General features: G+C 50.0%; 1 protein-coding gene and 1 long non-coding RNA gene across 2 annotated transcripts; one reads left to right on the forward strand and one right to left on the reverse strand.

The window, feature by feature from the left end:
* The first annotated feature begins 1611 nt into the window (after nt 1-1611).
* Nucleotides 1612-7119, forward strand: LOC125627980 (uncharacterized). The gene is made up of 3 exons (XM_048832649.2): nt 1612-1948; nt 4771-4892; nt 5850-7119. The coding sequence occupies exons 1-3, from the start codon at nt 1937-1939 to the stop codon at nt 6436-6438; spliced, it is 723 nt and encodes a 240-aa protein (XP_048688606.2). The 5' UTR covers nt 1612-1936; the 3' UTR covers nt 6439-7119.
* A 1769-nt stretch (nt 7120-8888) lies between these two features.
* Nucleotides 8889-21522, reverse strand: LOC125628011 (uncharacterized). The gene is made up of 3 exons (XR_007354131.2): nt 21445-21522; nt 20131-20246; nt 8889-10224 (listed from the first exon to the last, which is right to left on the reverse strand). It is a non-coding gene; the product is annotated as an uncharacterized LOC125628011 (long non-coding RNA).
* Between the last annotated feature and the right edge of the window lie 15 nt (nt 21523-21537).

Here is a 21537-nt window from a genome sequence, read left to right on the forward strand (position 1 = left end):
TGAGCTATCCCTCCCGGCCACCCAGTGAGCTCAGAACTCAGATCTAGAACCCAGCCCCCATCCCTGCATGAGGCCGGAGGGCGGGGGCAGTGGATGGGAGCAGGGCACATTGGGCCCGGTGACTGTATGATGGGGCTGGATCAGAGGGGGGAGCCCTTTACTCAGATGATGGTGGGTGGGAGGATTCCTGGGCATGGACCATAGCCACGATAGGGCAGTGGGGATCTCGGAGCGTGGGGCTCCATCAGTGGGGGCTGCTTTGGGGTTGTTCCAGTCTGCGGGTGATGCTTTTTGCTGATTCTCTGATGTGCGATTGCCGCCAATAAAGCTTCTGAGCATCCTGGGGGCCTCTCTGTCCGTGCGTCCAGGTCTCCCATCTCCGTCTGTGCGTCGGGGGTCTCACGTCGTCCCCTGGAGGTGCTGGGTCCCCACGGGCAGCCCCTCATCGATCCTGGCTCCCAGCTGGCAGCCTGAGTGGCAGCTTGAGTTTTACTGGGTCCAGAGCCCCCAAGTGTTCCCCTCCCCATCCCTAGAACCCCCTTCCCCTGCTCCCTGGGTGGGGATCCCCTGAGCAGACAGCCCCAATCCCTCGGGGATGGGGGGCACCTGGCGCAAGATGGAGGACAAACCTCCCAGCCCCGCTCTCTGCTCCCCCAGCTGACAGGAGCTGCACCTGGGAACCAAACACCAGGGTTACAGCCGCAGAAGGCAGCTCCCACTGCAAACCCCTTGGTCCCCAGAAGGGACCATTATTGCAGGGCAAGATTGAGACACCACTTCTCCTCTAAAAATGCTCTGAAATCTCCATGCTTCCTCAGATGACCTTGAAATTTGCTGTGACCCAGGGGGGCCTGGGGTCAGGTGAGTGACCCTAATTTGGAGCCATTTCGCCAAGGGGTTCCCCAGATACAGCTCCCCCCAACACCGGCTTCTCTGAAGATTGTTGGCGGTGTTGTGGCCGGGTTGGTCTGTAACGCTGCTGCCTGCCCTGGCTGAAGAGCCTGAGAGCCGATCTCCGGACAAGACTGCCAGGAAGCAGGGCGCGAACCGCCCAGTGACTGTGAGCTGTGGACTTACATGTCCGAACCAATTATCCCCCCATGTAACCTCTTCAGGCCTGTACCAGCCTTAACATGGAGCCACAGACAGCCCCCGGTGCTCCGATCTGCCTTGGGGACAGATGGTCCTTTACACCAGGTGCTGTCCATAGGCAGACTACGGCCAAATCCTGGACCGCGAAACTCTGGGGGGCCGAGGACAGTTAGCGCGGGGGGCTATTGCGGGTAGAGGAGTGAGTGGCTGCGGGCTGACAGGCGTGGGGGAGCTGGCGCCCGGGGCTGACTTGTACCTGGGGGGCAGGCATCCGGGCTGCTCCTCCTTCGCCTCCAGACCGGCCGGGGCTGTCAGGGGCAGCGCAGCGGGGAGGGTCGGGGCGAGTGTCCGGGCGGAGCGCTCACCCCAGCAGCGGGGGCTCCCCGCCGGGGCAGAGGGGACCCAGAGCCGGGGGGCAGTGGGGAGATGACCGTCCCGCCAGGGCTGAGCAGCGGAGGAGGGAGCCGCGCCCCTGCCGGAGAGCGGAACGCGGGGCCCGGCAGAGCAGCACCAGTCCCACGGGTCCCGCTTCTCCGAGCCGCCCTGCCCCAGCCCCAGCGCCCTCCGCATGGGAGCGGTTCTGGCCCCTGGGGCGTCGCTGCAAGCGCGACACCGCAGTGACCGCCCCGCGCTGCTGTCGAGCTGCGATGAGGAGGAAGTTCTCAGAGCCCCTGTTCGCTCCCCGTCCTGTCACCTGCCCGCGACAGGTCTGTGGCCAGCAGCCCCCACCCGCGCTCGCCGGGCTGCCTGGGGCAGCGCTGCACAGAGCAGGGCTGGGAGCCCGTCGCACCAGGAGCGGGTGTGAGCATCTGTCAGCAGAGACACGGACCCTTCACCGCCGACCATGGAGCCCCAGGTGAGCCCCCCTCCCCCACCACCCCTGCCCCATGGAGCCCCAGGGGGAGAGAGGTAAATAGCAGCGTCCCCCACCCAGGGATCGGTACTGGGTCCAGTGCTATCCAAGATATTCATAAACGATCTGTTAAAAGGGGTAAACAGCGAGGTGGCAAAATTTGCAGATGATACAGAACTACTCAAGAGAGTTAAGTCCAAAGCAGACTGCGAAGAATTACAAAGGGCTCTCAACAAACTGGGTGTCTGGGCAATAAAACAGCAGATGAAATGCGATGTTGATAAGTGAAAAGTAATGCACATTGGGAAATAAAATCCCAACTATACCTACAAAACCATGGGGCCTAAATTAGCTGTTACCACCCAAGAAAGAGATCTTGGAGTCATCTGGATGAAAATATCCACTCTAAGTGCAGCCACAGTCAAAAAAACAAACAGTGTTGGGAATCATTAAGAAAGGGATAGCTAATGAGACAGAAAATATCATATTGCCTCTCTATAAATCCATGGTCCGCCCACATCATCAAAATAAACATCAGAATAAATTGCCAATGGAGGCTGTGGAATCTCCATCATTGGGGATTTTTAAGAGCAGGTTAGACAAACACCCGCCAGGGATGGTCTAGATAAAAAAATAGTCCTGCCATGAGTGCAGGGGACTGGACTAGATGCCCTCTCCAGGTCCCCTCCAGTCCTGTAGTCTATGATTCTATGATCATGAATGCTGCATGCAGATCTGGTCGCCTCATCTCAAAAAAGATACATTGGAATTGGAAAAGGTTCTGAAAAGGGCAACAGAAATGATCGGGGTATAGAACAGCTTCTCTATGAGGAGAGATTAATCAGAGTGGGACTTTTCATCTTGGAAAAGAGACGACTAAGGGGGAATATGATAGAGGGCTATAAAATCATGACTCTGTGGAGAAAGTAAATAAGGAAGTGTTATTTACTCCTTCTCATAACATGCATATGATGGTTTGGCCTCCCTGAAGGTGCCACCTGATGTACTGAGAGACCACTGAGCCTGCCTGTTCTGCCAGCCTGGGCCCCCTTTACACTGTCTTGGTGAGCCAAGCTCTTAAACCTCCTCTAGCACACACACAGGCAGGGCCACACCCAGCTGCAGAAAGACACAGACACTGAGATGGGCTATGGGAAGACTCAGCTGAAGGGACTTTCCCCGCACTCAGGTTCCCATCTCCCTGGAGTGCAGACCCAAAGGTATATTGTCTTGCTCTGTATAGAAAGATCTGCACAGTGCAAGCTCATAAAAATTCTCCCTCTTCCTCAATGTGAAGAGAGATATGCACAATTTCTTGCCCCCCCCCCCAGTTAGAAATTGCACAAAGTGGTTTAATAAGAAACGAAACAAATTTATTAACTATAAAAGGCAGATTTTAAATGCTTATAAGTGATAGCAAACAGAACAAAGCCGATTACTAAGCAAATAAAATAAAACATTCAAACTAAGCTTGATTCACTAAAGAAACAGGTTACAAAATGTAATTTCTCACCCTAAATGTTGAATTAGGCAGGATTCAGAGTTTCTGTAGCTCAGAGTTCCAGTTATTTCTTCTTACAGACTGGACCCCTGTCTCAGTCTGGACTCACCCCAGCCTTTCCTTTCAGGATAGTTCCTTTATCCCTTCAGGTTCTTCCAGCAGTCCTTCTTCTTGGGTAGGCAATGGAGGAGAGTCCAGATCAACCCCCACCCCAGCCCTTTAAAAGGATTGACCTAAAGCGGGAATCCACTGTTTGATCTCCATCCCCCTACAGACGAAAAATACCAGCAGTGTCCAAGGTGGTATTTTGTATCAGGTGAAGGACCACCTGCCCTGGTTGTGTCACAGCTGGGTCCCAGGAAGCCTCTCAGAAAGGAGAGAGATTAGTATCTTCACAGTTCTATTATCCTTCTTAAATGACTCATTCAGGATGATTACTTACTTTACTGTCTGGTGGGCATTTTCCAAAGTACACACACAGTTGTAATTGTTACATAGTCAATATTCCTAACTTCAGATACAGAAATGATACATGCATACAAATTGGATAATCACATGCAGTAAATCATAATCTTTCCAACGCTATCTTACATGAGCCATCTTGCATAAAGTATATCTTAGTTATACCATATTTTTATGAAGAATATGGGGTGTAATGTCACAACACGAACTAGGGGTCACCCAATGAAATTAATAGGCAGAAGGTTTAAAACAAACAAAAGGAAGTATTTCTTCACCCAATGCATAGTCAACCTGTGGAACTCCTTGCCAGAGGATGTGGGAAGGCCAAGACTATAACAGGGTTCAAAAAAGAACTAGATAAATTCATGGAGGATAGGTCCATCAATGACTATTAGCCAGGATGAGCAGGGATGGTGTCCCTAGCCTCTGTTTGCCAGAAGCTGGAAATGGGTGACAAGGGATGGATCACTTGATGATTACCTGTTGTGTTCATTCCCTCTGGGGCACCTGGCATTGGCCACTGTTGGAAGACAGGATACTTGGCTAGATGGACCATTAGTCTGACCCAGTATGGTCATTCTTATGACTCTTATGACCCTCTGCCCCCCACCTTCTCTGCCCCATGGAGCCCAAGGGAACTCCCCCATGACCCCCACCTTCACTACCCCATGGAGCACCAGGGTAGTGCTTTCTGCCCCCCAGTTCCTCCTACCCATGGAAACCCTGATGACTCCCCCATTTCCCCCTCCTCCTCCTCCCCCATGTAGCCCCACAGGGTCCCACTGCCCACTCGCCTGTTGGTAGCATAGCAGGGCTAGGAGATGTGGGTTGGGGGGCTCTGAGTCTGTGGAGTCCTGTGCAGGTACTGGGATGGATGCCAACGGCTGGACTCCTGCTGCTGCTCCTTCTCCTCTGCTTCGGGCCAGAGACCTCCACGAGCATCAACCCAGCTGCGCTCAGAGTGATCGTGGATTATGTGAACCGGTGAGTGACCAGTTTGTCTCTGTCCTTCCCTGCCCCTGTAGCCCAGCTGCAAAAAGCTGCACAGAATGGCCCTGGTTGGATCCCACTGGCTTGAAGGGATGCCCAGGAAGGTCAGGGGGTCCCATTGTGCCCAGCTCTGCCCAGACACTGACCGTAGTTGGAGAGCACCCAGCATGCTGGGTGATGAATTCACTCCTGACTTGGATGACTAGATTAGTCTTGGAGAGAGGCGACTCTGGGGGTGCAGAGGGGAAATTGAGCCCAGAGCTGGGAGAGGGATGATTCTGGAGGTCCAGGGGGAGATGGAGACCAAAACTGGGAGGGGCTGATAATGGGGGTGCAAGGGGAGATGAAGCTCAGAGGTGGGGTGTTTCTGGACTGCGGAGGGAGATGGATCCCATAGCTAGGAGGGGGTGAAAATGGGGTTGCAGGGGGAAGACTGAGCCCACACCTGGGAGGGGTGATTCTCAGGGTGTAGGAGGTGGGGCTCAAATATGAGGAACGGTGATTCTGGGGGTTCAGTGGGGAGATGGAGCCTGTGGTGGGGAGGGGAGATTATGGGGTAGCAGAGGGAGATTGGGCCCACATCTGGGTGTTGCTGATTGTGGGGGATCTGGAAGGAGATGGGAGAGATGATTCTAGGGGTACAGAGAGAGCTGTAGCCTGGACATAGAGGGGGTGATTATTGGTTTACAAGGGGGAGATGTGGCCCAGACCTGGGAGGGGTGATTCTGGGGGTTCAGGGGGAGATATGGAAAAGAGCTTGGAGGGGTGATTCTGAGAATCCAGGCAGAGATGGGGCCCAGAGTCTGGAGGGGTGATTTGGGGTGCACGGCGGAGATGGAGCCTTGAGGTAGGAGGGTATTTGGGGGGCCTATTCCCATTTCTCTCCCTTTAATTGGCATCTCCTGGCTGAGTCCTGGGTCCCTGACCCTGCTGTGCTCTGATCCCTCTCAGGCCCCTCACACTAGATGGATCTCAATATGCCTTCGTCGTGAGCCTGCCCCGTGAGACGTGTAACCAACCCACCAACCTGCAGGAGCAGCTGCCCGAGACAGCGCTGAATGCCATGAATCAGGCGCTCGCTAAGCCAGGTGGCCAGTACACCCTGAATGACTGGCCTATTGTAGCTGCCCGGCCTCGGCATCGGAAGACTCGCTGGCAGCACAGCGAGTGGCGTCTGCTCCACAGGGGCAAGAACAGCTCGGTGGCCCAGCTCAAGGCCAGGACCTGCAGACCGAACTGCTGCCTGATCTTATTCACCCTCAACTCGCCCTGCACGAGCATGTGCCTGGCGGAAAACGGGCCCTACAACATCCTCAGCATGACCAGCGATGCCTTCTTGGACATCGACAGCAACTACAAGGCCTTCGTCTTCCAGCGCATCTTCTGCAACGATACATGGCCCGTGGTGAGCCGCCAGGAGCTGCTGGAGGCCTGGCACCAGCTGCACGATGTGCCCCTGCTGCGCTGCGAAAACAACTGCTGCCAGGACTGCGCTGCGACGGACCCCGAAAACAACCCCTGCCTGGCTGGGAAGATATAGACAGTGGAGCGGGGCCAGGAATCGTGTGTGGCTCTTTCTGCCACTGGCCTCTCTCGCTGCCCACGTGCTTCTGGCTCGCTGAGTATAAAAGAAACACGTCCCAACCAGGCACCAAGCTCCAATCCAAAACCCCATTCTGATGTGTACCCCAATGTAGAGCCCTAATCCATGGGTGTGCTCCAATCTAGAACCCCATTCATGGACATGCACCAATCTAGAACCCGATACATGGGTATGTGCCAAGCTAGAACCCCTTCCAGTGTGTGTTCCCATCTAGAACCCCATCCCTGGATGTGCTAAAATCTCCATTCTAGAGCCCCATTGCTAGGTGTGCTGCAGTGTAAAACCCCATCCCCATCTCTGGCTGTACTCCAGCCTAGAACCCCTAGAATCCCTGGGTGTGCTCCAATCTGTGCTCTAGAAGCGGCCCTTTCCCCAAGTGTGCACCAATCCAGAATTGCCACCCCCACAGTGCATCTCAAGCTCCGTGCTAAACCTTCACCCCCAGCAGTGCATGTGAAGCTCCAATCGAGAACATGACCCCCAACCCTGGGGGTGTCTCTGAGCTGAAGTCAAGAACCCACATCCACCCAGTGAGCTCAGAACTCCGATCTAGAACCCAACCTCCATCTCTGCATGAGGCCGGGGGGTGGGAGCAGGGCATATTGTGATGGGGCTGGATCGCGGGGGGAGCTCCTTACTCAGATGGTGGTGGGGGGATTCCTGGGCATGGACCATAGCCACGGTGGGGCAGTGGGGCTCTCGGTGACTGGGGCTCTGTCAGTGGGGGCTGCTTTGGGGTTGTTCCAGTCTGTGGGTGATGCTTTTTGCTGATTCTCTGATGTGCGATTGCCACCAATAAAGCTCCTGAGCATCCTGGGGGCGTCTGTCCGTGCATCCAGGTCTCCCATCTCCGTCTGTGCGTCGGGAGTCTCACGTCGTCCCCTGGAGGTGCTGGGTCCCCATGTCGAGCCTGGTTCCAAACAGGCAGGCTGGGAGGCAGCTTGGGTTTAACTGGAGCCAGAGCCCCTGAGTGTTCCCCTCCCTATCCCTAGAACCCCCATCCCCTGCTCCCTGGGCGGGGATCCCCTGAGCAGACAGCCCCAATCCCCCGGGGATGGGGGGCACCTGGAGCATGAGGGGGGACAGAGCTCCCAGCCCCGCCCTCTGCTCCCCTAGCTGACAGGAGCTGCACCTGGGAACCAAACACAAGGGTTACAGCTGCAGAAGGCAGATCCCATTGCAAACTCCTTGGTTCCCAGAAGGGACCATTATTGCAGGGCAAGATTGAGACACCACTTCTCCTCTAAAAGTGCTCTGAAATTTCCATGTTTCCTTGGATGACCTTGAAATTTGCTGTGGTACATGGGGGCCTGGGGTCAGGTGAGTGACCCTAATTTGGAGCCATTTCACCAAGGGGTTCCTCAGATACAGCTCCCCCCTAACACCAGCTTCTGCAGTGTTGTGGCCGGGTTGGTCTGTAAGGCTGCCAGCCCTGGCTGAACAGCGTGCGTGCTGATCTCCGAACAGACTGTCAGGAAGCAGGGCACAAACCCTGAGTTGGCTGGGAGCTCTATAATTAGCTGTCCCCAACCAAGCACCCCGTGTAACCTCTTCAGGAATGTAGCAGCCTTAACATGGAGCCACCGATATTTCCCCGGGTCCTCCGATCTGCCACCCAGGTCAGCCTGTCTTGGGGACAGAAGGTTCTTTACACCAAGAATCATAACAATATTCAGGTTACTCCCAGTCCCAAAGGGCCAGTCACTTACCCTACGTCAATTGCACCTTAGATCTCACACCAAAGACAACGCTGGTAGCCAATCCTATAATAAACTGTGTACAGATTGATTAACTAGGAACAGGAAACACGAGTTATTTTGAAGGTTAAAGCAGGTGAACATAGATACACAAAGGAGTTACAATCTTACATTTCCAAAGGTAACAGCAGCTTCTACAATAAGCAAGCTTTATGTCACCTTTAAGGCTAACCCAAGCTAAGCAGCTGGGGATCTCTTGCTTTTGCCCTGAAATCTTGTTCCCCAGAGTCCAAGCAGCATAGAGATCCAGTTGCTTCTTGTCAGGGATTTTCATCCCCTTTCTCCCTTGTGCAGACTCCACTGATGGGAGGAATCCACTTACATGACTCATCTTCGTGGGGGAGGAGGGAGGGCAGAACAACCAATGGTTTTTGTCCTCTTTAACGACCCACAGTGGTCCATTGGTGTAAATAGACCCTTCTTGTTGGGCAGGATGTGACACCTGCTGGCGATCAGCCCTTCCCACTAGTTAATGTCTCTCTCCTGTCTGGTGATTCGCACTGTGATGCTCAAATATAGCATCTGTACCCCAGAGTGTACAGGAATAAGTGAGATTAATGCGCCCAGCAACTCACAAGCACTCGATAACATTTAAACCCCAAACAGATGTTTGGATTTCTAATCCCTACATGACCAGCACCAACACAAAGGCGAGCCTGACAGAGCCCAGCTAGGTATTGGTCACAGTTCAGCTGAGACACGCGGACCTTGGCACGAGTTTGGACCTGTTCTGCCTGCGTCACACCTGCAATGGAGGAATCATCTGCCATGTCTTGGCAGGTTGCTCTGCTGTATTGGATGTTCTCAGGGCTGGGGAAACGGAGATCCTGGGGTGAGATGGAGCTTGTCTGAGTTTGTACAGCACCTAACACAATGGAGTCTCAGGGGATGACTGGTTTTCCTAGGCGCTACCATAATACAACTAATAAATAACATACATCAGGGAGCGCAATGGGGTCCCGGGGCATGACTGGGGCTCCTTGGTGCTACCATAATACACCTAATAAATAACGTACAGCATGCAGCACAATCAGGTCCTGGCCCACGACGGGGCTCCCAGGCATTACCATTGTTTTGGGATTCTCTCCTCACTTCGATGGATGAGTGTTCAGCTAGTGTTGCCCCACGTTCTGGGTGTATTTGTTTTTATGGCTTCTCACGTGGGAAACACGTCTGATCCTGGGTTTGCAAATGGGATTGCATGTCTTGCAGGCGTAGCCATGGTTGCGGGGAGGGTTTGAGGGGTTGGCCTTACGATGTTCTCTCCTCTCTGGCAGAGACCTCACACACAACTCCTCAGAAGTGGAGCCAGCACAGTGGGATCCTGGTTCATGCCTGGGGCTCCCAGATGCATGGTAACTCACTTAATATACAATGTACAGCGCCTAGCACAATGAGGGGCTGGTCCATGACTGGGGCTCCCAGGTGCTACCATAAAATTAATACTAAATAATACAGCTGCTCAAAAAATGTCTCATGGCGCAGTTTTCAATTGGAAAATGCAGTTTTGTTGAAACGGAAACTGGGATTGTGTCAATTTGGATTAAATTTTGTGTCATTTCCTTTTTCCTTCCAAAAATACTTTTTCTTTCCCAATTTATTTTCCAGTCTATTCTATTATAAAGGACATTCGCTATGATGCTATATGATTATACTTACATATTAAGCTCTAAGTTACATATAAAATAAAACATTCTGAAACGGAACAACACAATTCAATGTTACTAAACCAGAACATTCTGACAGAAGTCCCGGACGACTGGAAAAAGGCTAATGTAGTGCCCATCTTTAAAAAAGGGAAGAAGGAGGATCCTGGGAACTACAGGCCAGTCAGCCTCACCTCAGTCCCCGGAAAAATGGTGGAGCAGGTCCTCAAGGAATCAATTCTGAAGCACTTAGAGGAGAGGAAAGTGATCAGGAACAGTCAGCATGGATTCACCAAGGGCAAGTCACGAGATAACTGGCTCTGTGAATGAGGGGAAAGCAGTGGACGTGTTGTTCCTTGAGTTTAGCAAAGCTTTTGACACAGTCTCCCACAGTATTCTTGCCAGCAAGTTAAAGAAGTATGGGCTGGATGACTGGACTATAAGGTGGATAGAAAGTTGGCTAGATTGTCGGGCTCAACGGGTAGTGATCAATGGCTCCATGTCTAGTTGGCAGCCGGTATCAAGTGAAGTGCCTCAAGGGTCGGTCCTGGGGCCGGTTTTGTTCAATATCTTCATAAATGATCTGGAGGATGGTGTGGATTGCACCCTCAGCAAGTTTGCAGATGACACTAAACTGGGAGGAGAGGTAGAGATGCTGGAGGGTAGGGATAGGATACAGAGGGACCTAGACAAATTAGAGGATTGGGCCAAAAGAAATCTGATGAGGTTCAAAAAGGACAAGTGCAGAGTCCTGCACTTAGGACGGAAGAATCCAATGCACCGCTACAGACTAGGGACCTAATGGCTCGGCAGCAGTTCTGCAGAAAAGGACCTAGGGGTTACAATGGACGAGAAGCTGGATATGAGTCAACAGTGTGCTCTTGTTGCCAAGAAGGCCAATAGCATTTTGGGATGTATACTTAGAGGCATTGCCAGCAGATCGAGGGACGTGATCGTTCCCCTCTATTCGACATTGGTGAGGCCTCATCTGGAGTACTGTGTCCAGTTTTGGGCCCCACACTACAAGAAGGATGTGGAAAAATTGGAAAGAGTCCAGCGGAGGGCAACAAAAATGATTAGGGGACTGGAACACATGACTTATGAGGAGAGGCTGAGGGAACTGGGATTGTTTAGTCTGCGGAAGAGAAGAATGAGGGGGGATTTGATAGCTGCTTTCAACTACCTGAAAGGGGGTTCCAAAGAGGATGGCTCTAGACTGTTCTCAGTGGTAGCAGATGACAGAACGAGGAGTAATGGTCTCAAGTTGCAGTGGGGGAGGTTTAGGTTGGATATTAGGAAAAACTTTTTCACTAGGAGGGTGGTGAAACACTGGAATGCGTTACCTAGGGAGGTGGTAGAATCTCCTTCCTTAGAGGTTTTTAAGGTCAGGCTTGACAAAGCCCTGGCTGGGATGATTTAGTTGGGGATCGGGCCTGCTTTGAGCAGGGGGTTGGACTAGATGACCTCCTGAGGTCCCTTTCAACCCAGATATTCTATGATTCTATGATTCTATGACTGACCTGAAAAAAATTTTGTTTTGGAAATTTTTGTTAGGGGGCTTATTCCTTCACCCACTTACTTCCCTGGTCCTTCTCGCATGAACAGAGAGCAACAATACCCGAAGTCCAAAGGTACAAACAATTCGATGTTTATTGGGGTGAACTTCCAGCAAACATGATTCCAGTTTTCTTCCTTAGTGTCCCCCTTCCCAGCTCTGACACCACAGAGCCTTACCTGTGTCCCTGTTCCCATTCCCCCCCCTTAGCAAAACATGATTCCAATTTCCCCACCCCCATTCCCTGTTTCCATTTCCCCCCCACTTCCTGATTGACTGCAGACTATATAGTAAATCTTGAGTTCTGCTTAGCTATACCTTAACCAATCATTTTCCTGAAATGTAACTAACCAATCCTAACATATTGTAACATGATTAGGTAACCAATTATATCCCACCATCTTAATTAGTTTACACCCAGCAAAATTAATTATACAGCAGACAGAAACAATCACAGAACCAGACAGAGATTATACAGACAAACAATAGCAAAGTGGGAACTATAATGACAAAACAATACAGTGGTGAGGATTTCACATCCCAGCTCTTGATAAGTGAGTTCTTGCCAGACAGGATGCTATCAAACTAAGTTTCCTTTTACATCTTCTAGGCACTTCTCTTTCTCTGGAGGCGATGGGAATTATCAGGACAGGATTGTATCCTAACAGCCCAATAGCACCTTCTTTAAGTGGGACTAGTTTGGGATGTGAGGATGTGACCAGTCGCTTCTCAGCTTATGGCAGCCTCTGCTGCTTAGCCAGAGGCCTTAGCCTAAGAACAGGGCCTCAGACTGTCACAGTAAGAGAAGGCCCTTACACCGGCAGACAGTGATTCTGATTCTTTCTTTTATACCTCTATAACTAGCTAAGTGATAAGAATACACCTAAATTCTTATAGTATAGGCATTTACAGACAGGCCTCAATGTCTATAGCCTAACAATTTTCATGTTGCTGCAAATTTCAAAGTTCTCCCAATTTGGAACAAAAGCACATTTTGAAATTGCAGAATTTCCTGCAAAAGAGACATTTTCCTTCCTGTAGGGCTCTGAGAAATAGCAAACCAGCTACTAATCCATTGCACCACTAGCAAGAAGCAGCTGCCATCTAGCCGACTACAAGTCGTCAGGAACACTATCCCCGATAATGTCACGGCAAACCTGGTGGCTGAACTTTGTGACTTTGTCCTCACCCATAACTATTTCACATTTGGGGACTATGTATACCTTCAAATCAGCGGCACTGCTATGGGTACCCGCATGGCCCCTCAGTATGCCAACATTTTTATGGCTGACTTAGAACAATGCTTCCTCAGCTCTCGTCCCCTAACGCCCCTACTCTACTTGCGCTATATTGATGACAGCTTCATCTTCTGGACCCATGGAAAAGAAGCCCTTGAGGAATTCCACCATGATTTCAACAATTTCCATCCCACCATCAACCTCAGCCTGGACCAGTCCACACAAGAGATCCACTTCCTGGACACTACGGTGCTAATAAGCAATGGTCACACAAACACCACCCACTGGAAACCTACTGACTGCTATTCCTACCTACATGCCTCCAGCTTTCACCCTGACCACACCACATGATCCATCGTCTACAGCCAAGCTCTGCGATACAACCGCATTTGCTCCAACCCCTCAGACAGAGACAAACACCTACAAGATCTCTATCAAGCTTTCTTACAACTACAGTACCCACCTGCTGAAGTGAAGAAACAGATTGACAGATCCAGAAGAGTACCCAGAAGTCACCTACTACAGGACAGGCCCAACGAAGAAAATAACAGAACGCCACTAGCCGTCACCTTCAGTCCCCAACTAAAACCCCTCCAACACATCATCAAGGATCTACAACCTGTCCTGAAGACGACCCATCGCTCTCACAGATCTTGGGAGACAGGCCAGTCCTTGCCTACAGACAGCCCCCCAACCTGAAGCAAGTACTCACCAGCAACCACACACCACACAACAGAAGCACTAACCCAGGAACCTATCCTTGCAACAAAACCCGTTGCCAACTGTGCCCACATATCTATTCAGTGGACACCATCATAGGGCCTAATCACATCAGCCACACTATCAGAGGTTCGTTCACCTGCACATCTACCAATGTCATATATGCCATCATGTGCCAGCAATGCCCCTCTGCCATGTACATTGGTCAAACTGGACAGTCTCTACGTAAAAGAATAAATGGACACAAATCAGATGTCAAGAATTTTAACATTCATAAACCAGTCGGAGAACACTTCAATCTCTCTGGTCACTCGATTTCTGACCTAAAAGTGGCTATTCTTCAACAAAAAAACTTCAAAAACAGACTCCAACGAGCGACTGCTGAATTGGAATTAATTTGCAAATTGGATACAATTAACTTCGGCTTGAATAGAGACTGGGAGTGGTTGAGTCATTACACAAAGTAAAACTATTTCCCCTTGTTTATCCCCCCCACCCCCACTGTTCCTCAGATGTTCTTGTCAACTGCTGGAAATGGCCCACCTTGATTATCACTACAAAAGGTTTTTTCACCCTGTCATAAATATAAAGGGAAGGCTAACCACCTTTAAATCCCTCCTGGCCAGAGTTAAAAACCCTTTCACCTGTAAAGGGTTAAGAAGCTGGGATAACCTCACTGGCACCTGACCAAAATGACCAATGAGGAGACAAGATACTTTCAAAAGCTGGGAAGAGGGAGAACATCAAAGGGTCTGTGTCTGTCTGGGTGAGGCTTTTGCCGGGGACAGAACAGGAATGGAGTCTTAGAATTTAGTAAGTAATCTAGCTAGATATCCGTTAGATTATGATTTCTTTAAATGGCTGAGAAAATAAGCTGCGCTGAATAGAATGAATATTCTTGTCTGTGTGTCTTTTTGTAACCTAAGGTTTTGCCTAGAGGGATTCTCTATGTTTTGAATCTAATTACCCTGTAAGGTATTTACCATCCTGATCTTACAGAGGTGATCCTTTTCTTTTTACTGTTTCTTCTATTAAAATGTTTCTTTTCAAGAAATGAATGTTTTCTTTTCATTGTTCTAAGATCCAAGGGCTTGGGTCTGTGGTCACCTATGCAAATTGGTGAGAATTTTTACCAGACCTTCCCCAAGAAGTAGGGTGCAAGGGTTGGGAGGATTTTTTGGGGGAAAGACGTTTCCAAACAACGCTTTCTCAGGAACCCAGAGAAACATTTGGTGGTGGTAGTGGAAAACCAATGGCAAAGGGTAAAATAGTTTGTACCTTGGGGAAGTTTTAACCTAAGCTGGTAAAAATAAGCTTAGGAGGTTTTCATGCAGGTCTCCAGATTTGTACCCTAGAGTTCAAAGTGGGGAAGAAACCTTGACACACCTCCACTCTCCTGCTGGTAATAGCTCACCTTAAGCGATCGCTCTGGTTACAGCGTGTATGGTAACACCCATTGTTTCATGTTCTCTATGGATATAAATCTCCCCACTGTATTTTCCACTGAATGCATCCGATGAAGTGAGCTGTAGCTCACGAAAGCTGATGCTCAAATAAATTTGTTAGTCTCTAAGGTGCCACAAGTGTAATTTAGCAGATGACAGGACGAGGAGTAATGGTCTCAAGTTGCAGTGGGGGAGGTTTAGATTGGATATTAGGAAAAACTTTTTCACTAAGAGGGTGGTGAAACACTGGAATGCGTTACCTAGGGAGGTGGTAGAATCTCCTTCCTTAGAGGTTTTTAAGGTCAGGCTTGACAAAGCCCTGGCTGGGATGATTTAACTGGGAATTGGTCCTGCTTTGAGCAGGGGGTTGGACTAGATGACCTTCTGGGGTCCCTTCCAACCCTGATATTCTATGATTCTAAGTCCTCCTTTTCTTTCTGCCATCTAGTGTCCGTACAAGGCTATTGCAGGTGACACATTGCATCCCACTGTTTGCAGTCAACACAAACTTTTGGCATGGGCAGCATGAAAAATCAGCTCTTGTTGCCCATGAGGAAATGCACCCCTGATAGACTGTGGGGTGCCACCCTGCCCTGGTGCTAACTGCAGTCAAAGTGGTAAATTTGACTGCACTGCAGTGATGGGAATAAGATTGCTGACCGTTTCATCCAGAAAGCTACAGTGAGACTTACTGTCTTTAAACTGGGGCGTTAGTGAAGACAGCTTGTAGGTGAAGACAATGATCTCAATACACTGTAATTCTTGATAGTGTAATTATGTAGTCATAACAATTGAATCATTATTAAAATAGTAAAGATACCAATGATAGACACATTCAATAGCTAGAATGTGAAAGAAGTGTATAAATATGCTAAAAATAGCTTCCTCTCTAAACTGGCAGAGTGCCCCCTCCCCCCTCCCAAACACACACCCCTCTTCGAAAGCACCCACTGGCAAAAACAAAAAGGCAGCGCCTATGATCACAATTCTCAAAAACACTGATTAAAACCTTGTTTAAAACCCGTTATAAGCAAAACGTAATGGTGACATAACCATTGCATAAACCGTTAGCATGTCCTTGCTAAATAGAATCATAGAATCATAGAATATCAGGGTTGGAAGGGACCCCAGAAGGTCATCTAGTCCAACCCCCTGCTCGAAGCAGGACCAATTCCCAGTTAAATCATCCCAGCCAGGGCTTTGTCAAGCCTGACCTTAAAAACCTCTAAGGAAGGAGATTCTACCACCTCCCTAGGTAACGCATTCCAGTGTTTCACCACCCTCTTAGTGAAAAAGTTTTTCCTAATATCCAATCTAAACCTCCCCCACTGCAACTTGAGACCATTACTCCTCGTTCTGTCATCTGCTACCATTGAGAACAGTCTAGAGCCATCCTCTTTGGAACCCCCTTTCAGGTAGTTGAAAGCAGCTATCAAATCCCCCCTCATTCTTCTCTTCTGCAGGCTAAACAATCCCAGCTCCCTCAGCCTCTCCTCATAAGTCATGTGTTCCAGACCCCTAATCATTTTTGTTGCCCTTCGCTGGACTCTCTCCAATTTATCCACATCCTTCTTGTAGTGTGGGGCCCAAAACTGGACACAGTACTCCAGATGAGGCCTCACCAATGTCGAATAGAGGGGAACGATCACGTCCCTCGATCTGCTCGCTATGCCCCTACTTATACATCCCAAAATGCCATTGGCCTTCTTGGCAACAAGGGCACACTGCTGACTCATATCCAGCTTCTCGTCCACTGTCACCCCTAGGTCCTTTTCCGCAGAACTGCTGCCTAGCCATTCGGTCCCTAGTCTGTAGCTGTGCATTGGGTTCTTCCGTCCTAAGTGCAGGACCCTGCACTTATCCTTATTGAACCTCATCAGATTTCTTTTGGCCCAATCCTCCAATTTGTCTAGGTCCTTCTGTATCCTATCCCTCCCCTCCAGCGTATCTACCACTCCTCCCAGTTTAGTATCATCCGCAAATTTGCTGAGAGTGCAATCCACACCATCCTCCAGATCATTTATGAATACTAGCTTACAGTTCCAGAGGAATGAATAGTCTTGTTTATAGATAATTTATTTTCACAGAATTGCATATCTACCAATGATGTGGCATGTTCAAGATGTACCAAAGACATGTGGAGAACTAAAAGCAATCATTTTGTAAAAGAGCAGCTTCACGTGTCTTAATATGTATCTTTGTACATCACAACAGTAGTTGTTCAACTCCATTGTGTATAGAATACTTGATAGGAGTTAACTGTATGCTAATAAGAAATAAAATTATTTTTCTGAAATTCAACTCTCCCTTTCCCATAACACAGTCTCCAATGTAACTTGGACTTTTCTCATACGAGCACCTTCAGTTTCCCATACTCCTCTACACTTAAGCTAACTTGGGCCTCAAACCTAACTTCTACTTGTGTCTTAACCTAAAACACCCTATAGTCTACACCACAATGATCCTGGACAGAACCACAGGGACAAACCTTTCTGAAACCAGGACTGTGTGACTTAAAACCAGACTAGTCGCTTGCCTACTTACATTTGAGCTCACAACTAGGGTAGACTTGTAGGCCCCGTTATCCCAACAGGTCTCTCTTGATTGAGCTGTTTCACGTTGCATATGAATAGGGGTGTGGAGGAAGAGTGAGAATGACTCCATGGTTCTCACTGAAGATGTGGGAAGCCCCCATTCTTCATCAACCAGAGGGGAGAATTGAACTGGGGTTTTCCACAGGCCAGGGGAGGATCCTACCCACTTGGCTATGGGTTATAAAAGACCCATCCTTGCCTGCCTCACACCTAACTCCTGAGATAGGTGCCTCCCATGAAGCCCAGATTTTAGGCACCTAATTCCCTGAGGGGATGTCTACACTACAGTGTAAGCCCAGGGTTGGAACTCAAACTCAAGCCTCACCCTCTCTTCTGTCTACACGCAAATCATGCTAACCCGTGGCTCGGTCCTAGGCTCCTAGGACTCCAAGAGGGTGGAGGATCTGAGCCTTAGTCAAGCCAGGAACCCAGCCAGGTTTCAAGCCCTATTGCTTTGCAGTGTAGACACAGTCCCACCAGACTCCTGCTCTGCGAGTCCATCAAAAGTATTCCACAATCCGCGGGCTGACTTTCTTTGTCCTCTGGACAGTGAAGTTTGGTGGACAGTCAGGGTCTCCCACACTGCACCATGAGCAAAGGGCTGGAATAGCCACATTTTGGGAGGGCGGTAGGAAGTCTGGGATACGGGTGTTGGACTCGGGCCCACGGAATGCGGTGTAGATGCTCAAGCCGTAGGTTAACAAACCCCGGTCTGCTAACTCGAGTTCTACTAACCCTGGGCTTACACTGCAGGGTAGACAGACCCCTGCCCGCCCAACATGCTGGCTTTTGTGGAGCCCATTCTCAGGGGCCCGTCTCTCCCTTTTCATTATATAGGGAGTGTTGGCGCTGGCCGAAAGTTAGACACTGCAATGCCTGCGTTTTCATCCTGATTGGGGATGGGAACATTTTTCAAAATGTCCAACGTTTTCACGGGCCAGGAATGCCACCCCAACCTAGTCCTGAGTACTTTTGAAAAGCCGGCTACTTCATTTAGGCCCCTTAATGGGAGCTGAGCTCTTTGGAAAACCTGGTGCTTTGCACCTCCGACTCTGAAATGCTTCAAAGATGAAGGCGCCAGGGCTTGTAAAGCAAATACAAACACAGTCCCCTTCCAGATTTTTCATTTTGATATTCATCTTGGTCGACACCACGCTGCCCACAGGTGCTGACTTTTGGTTTTGCCGGTGGGTGTCCCATCTCTGCCCCGCCCCCTCCCCCCAATGCTCCGCCCCCTCTCCACCTCTTCCTGCCCCCTCCCCCAAGAGCGCCTGCCCTGAGTGCCTCCCGCCTGCTCCTCTCTGCCCCCTCCCCAGAGGCCACCCTACCCGCTCGCCCGCTGCTTGCTCCTTTCTGCCCCCTCCTGCCTTAAGGGTGGGTGATGAGGGGAGGGGGTGGAGAGGACTGAGTGGCGGGAGCTGCCAAACAGCTGCTGGGTGGGGCCGCAGAACAGCTGATCGGTTGAGCCGCGGAACAGCTGATCAGCAGGTGGGGCCTCCTAACAGCTGGTCTGAGGCCAGCTGCGGGCCAGCGGCAGAACCACTGTTGCCAGTGGGTGCTGAGCACCCTGTATTTTTTTTCCCTTGGGTGCTTGAGCCCCAGAGCACCCACAGAGTCAGCACCTATGACACTGCCACTAAGTTTTCAGCTTTTGTTCTGCTTCCACAGAAGCTGTTGGCTGGAGGTTCGGCCTGGGTGCATTTGGGGGTTGTAGTGTACCAGAATTGGGGCAGGATCTCCCTAAGTAGTTTGAGCTCCCTTTGGGGCCATTCCTCTCCTCGGGGGTGGGGAGGAGGGGGGCAGAAGCCACCCGACCCAATCAATCAGCAGTGGGTGTATGTAGCCAGGCCTTGTATCTCTCTAATAAGATTCCAGGGTGCTTGTCCATTCTAGCTGTGCTGTGGTCACATGTCAGATTGCAGTGTAGACATTCCCTTATGACAGCACTTTAAACAACGAGATTTATTGTTGTAGAACATTGTTGCTGGAGGGTGTTTATGCCTGCCATCAAGTGGGTCTTTGATTTACAGGCAACCACAAACCTGGTTAAAGCCCAAGCTATGCACCCTTCTTTCAGGCTAAAAGGAAGGAGCAATTAAATGCCCCTGTGTGTAGTGATAGCTAGAACAATTGGAAGCTACTGCCCAAGGCACTGGGCCACAGAGGTGAGACACTTGGTCTGAGGGATTTCCCTGATTACAAAAGCAGGAGCGTGGGGACCAATTGATTGTGTTTCTGTGAGAGAGAGGCAGAAAGCCAGCAGACAGCCAGAGAAGCCGTTGTGAACATGGCCCTGGAAGGAAGCCTGGACAGAGATCTTCCGGCATACAGGACTGGCAGGCGAGGCAGACGTGGATTTCTGAGCAAGAAAGCTGCCTGTTCTTTGTTCCTACTGTATTTGGGGAAACAAGACCCTTGTGTTTATCATCTATAAACAAACAAGGAAACACCTGACCAGCTGTGAAGTTCTGGGGAGTTTCCAGACCAGTAAGGGGGTCTGTCACTGCCTGAGCTGTAAGCCTTTGTGCCATGGGACTCTGCTGCAGATCTCCAACACCAGTAGCCAGCCCACAAGCCAAGGTCTCCCCCTGGCTCTCACCAGCCCTGTTAATCTTTGTAGGGGGACAACAGTGCTGAGTCTTCCCAAATCCGTCCTCCCTGAGGTTTTACTTACCAGACATTCAGACTGTTCCTCTACTGTTTGTCACTTCTGAAGATGTGAAACTAGTCCCCCAGCCACGAGCTTACTTTGGCGCACCCAGGCCGCGCCGTTTTCCCCTCAGAGATCCGCTTGGGATGAAAATAAACACAACATTTATTGAATAGAGAACTCCCAGATTCAGAGACAGGAAAGCAACCACATACAGGTGACATAGAACATAAACTAAAAGCTGCAGCCTCAGGCATGACACTTTCCTATTAGATGAAATCCCATTTCTCGTGATATCTATGGCCTGAAATGAGTTTCCCAGCTTACCCCGAAAGGATTCAGCATTCACGGGCGCCCTCCCATCTCGAGACTGTCCCTCAAGCTCTGGATCCAAACCATCCATCCAAAGGCTGTTTTAAAAAGTCTTAGGGTTTGGGTTTTTTTTTTATTATCTCTACCCACGGGGATGCCTGGTTAATCAAAATGGAGAAACTCTCTCCTGACTCGGTGCGCTTTGCAATTTCGAGGTTTTCTCCCATGGTTTCTGTTTGGTCTATTGGCCCACCATTGTCTTACCCTGGGACTGGGTGATGGAGAGAAACTCAAAACCGCTTTTGTGTAAACGACAGGTTTGGGAAGTACCTGTGTCTGCTTGCCCCAGTGAGCAGCAAAGCTCACAGATTCTGAGCCCAATTTTCTATATGCACGAAGACATAGATTCATAGCCCCAACATAGCTCATACAGACCATCAAATGCAGAGCATGACAAGCTTTCATATAGGACTTCACCCCATATAGTTTTATAGTATAACACAGGCAACCAGTTAAACTGCTCCTCGGGGGGGTTAAACCTGCTGTCCTCCCCTTGGGACGTCTACACCCTGATGGTCACTCTCACATCGTCAATTTCTCCTCTGAATGGCAAGATCCTGGCAAAGCCCAAATATTGGCTCTCTGCTCGGGCCTGCGGGGTGGCAATATAATAACAGAGCTTGGCTGTGTTCCTACTCCCTGTGATCAAAAAAGAGAGGCTGAGCTTGAAGATGATCCTTAATCTAATTATTATAATTACTACCAAAAACATGGCAGCACCCAGGGGAGATGTCGTACAAGCATATAGTAACATGCTGGGCCATGTGCCAAATAGCTCAGCATAAAACCAGAGCTAGGATCTGTCTGGCTATGAGCGATAGACAGAGGGGAGCCTAGTGGCTGGAGAACTGTGCCAGAAGATCCAGTTTCTATTCCCAGGTCTGCCCTGTGGGTGATGTTGGCCACTCCCCCCTCGCCCCTGTGCTCCAGCTTTCTTATCTGTAAAATGGGAATAATGACACTGACCTCTGGTGTGAAGCACTTTGAGATCTACAGATGAAAATCTCCAGATAAGAGCTTGCCCCGGCATGACCTCAATGCCCCTACGCAAAGCAAAAA

The sequence above is a fragment of the Caretta caretta genome, chromosome 23 (assembly GCF_965140235.1).
Source record: "Caretta caretta isolate rCarCar2 chromosome 23, rCarCar1.hap1, whole genome shotgun sequence".
Lineage (NCBI taxonomy): Eukaryota > Metazoa > Chordata > Testudines > Cheloniidae > Caretta > Caretta caretta.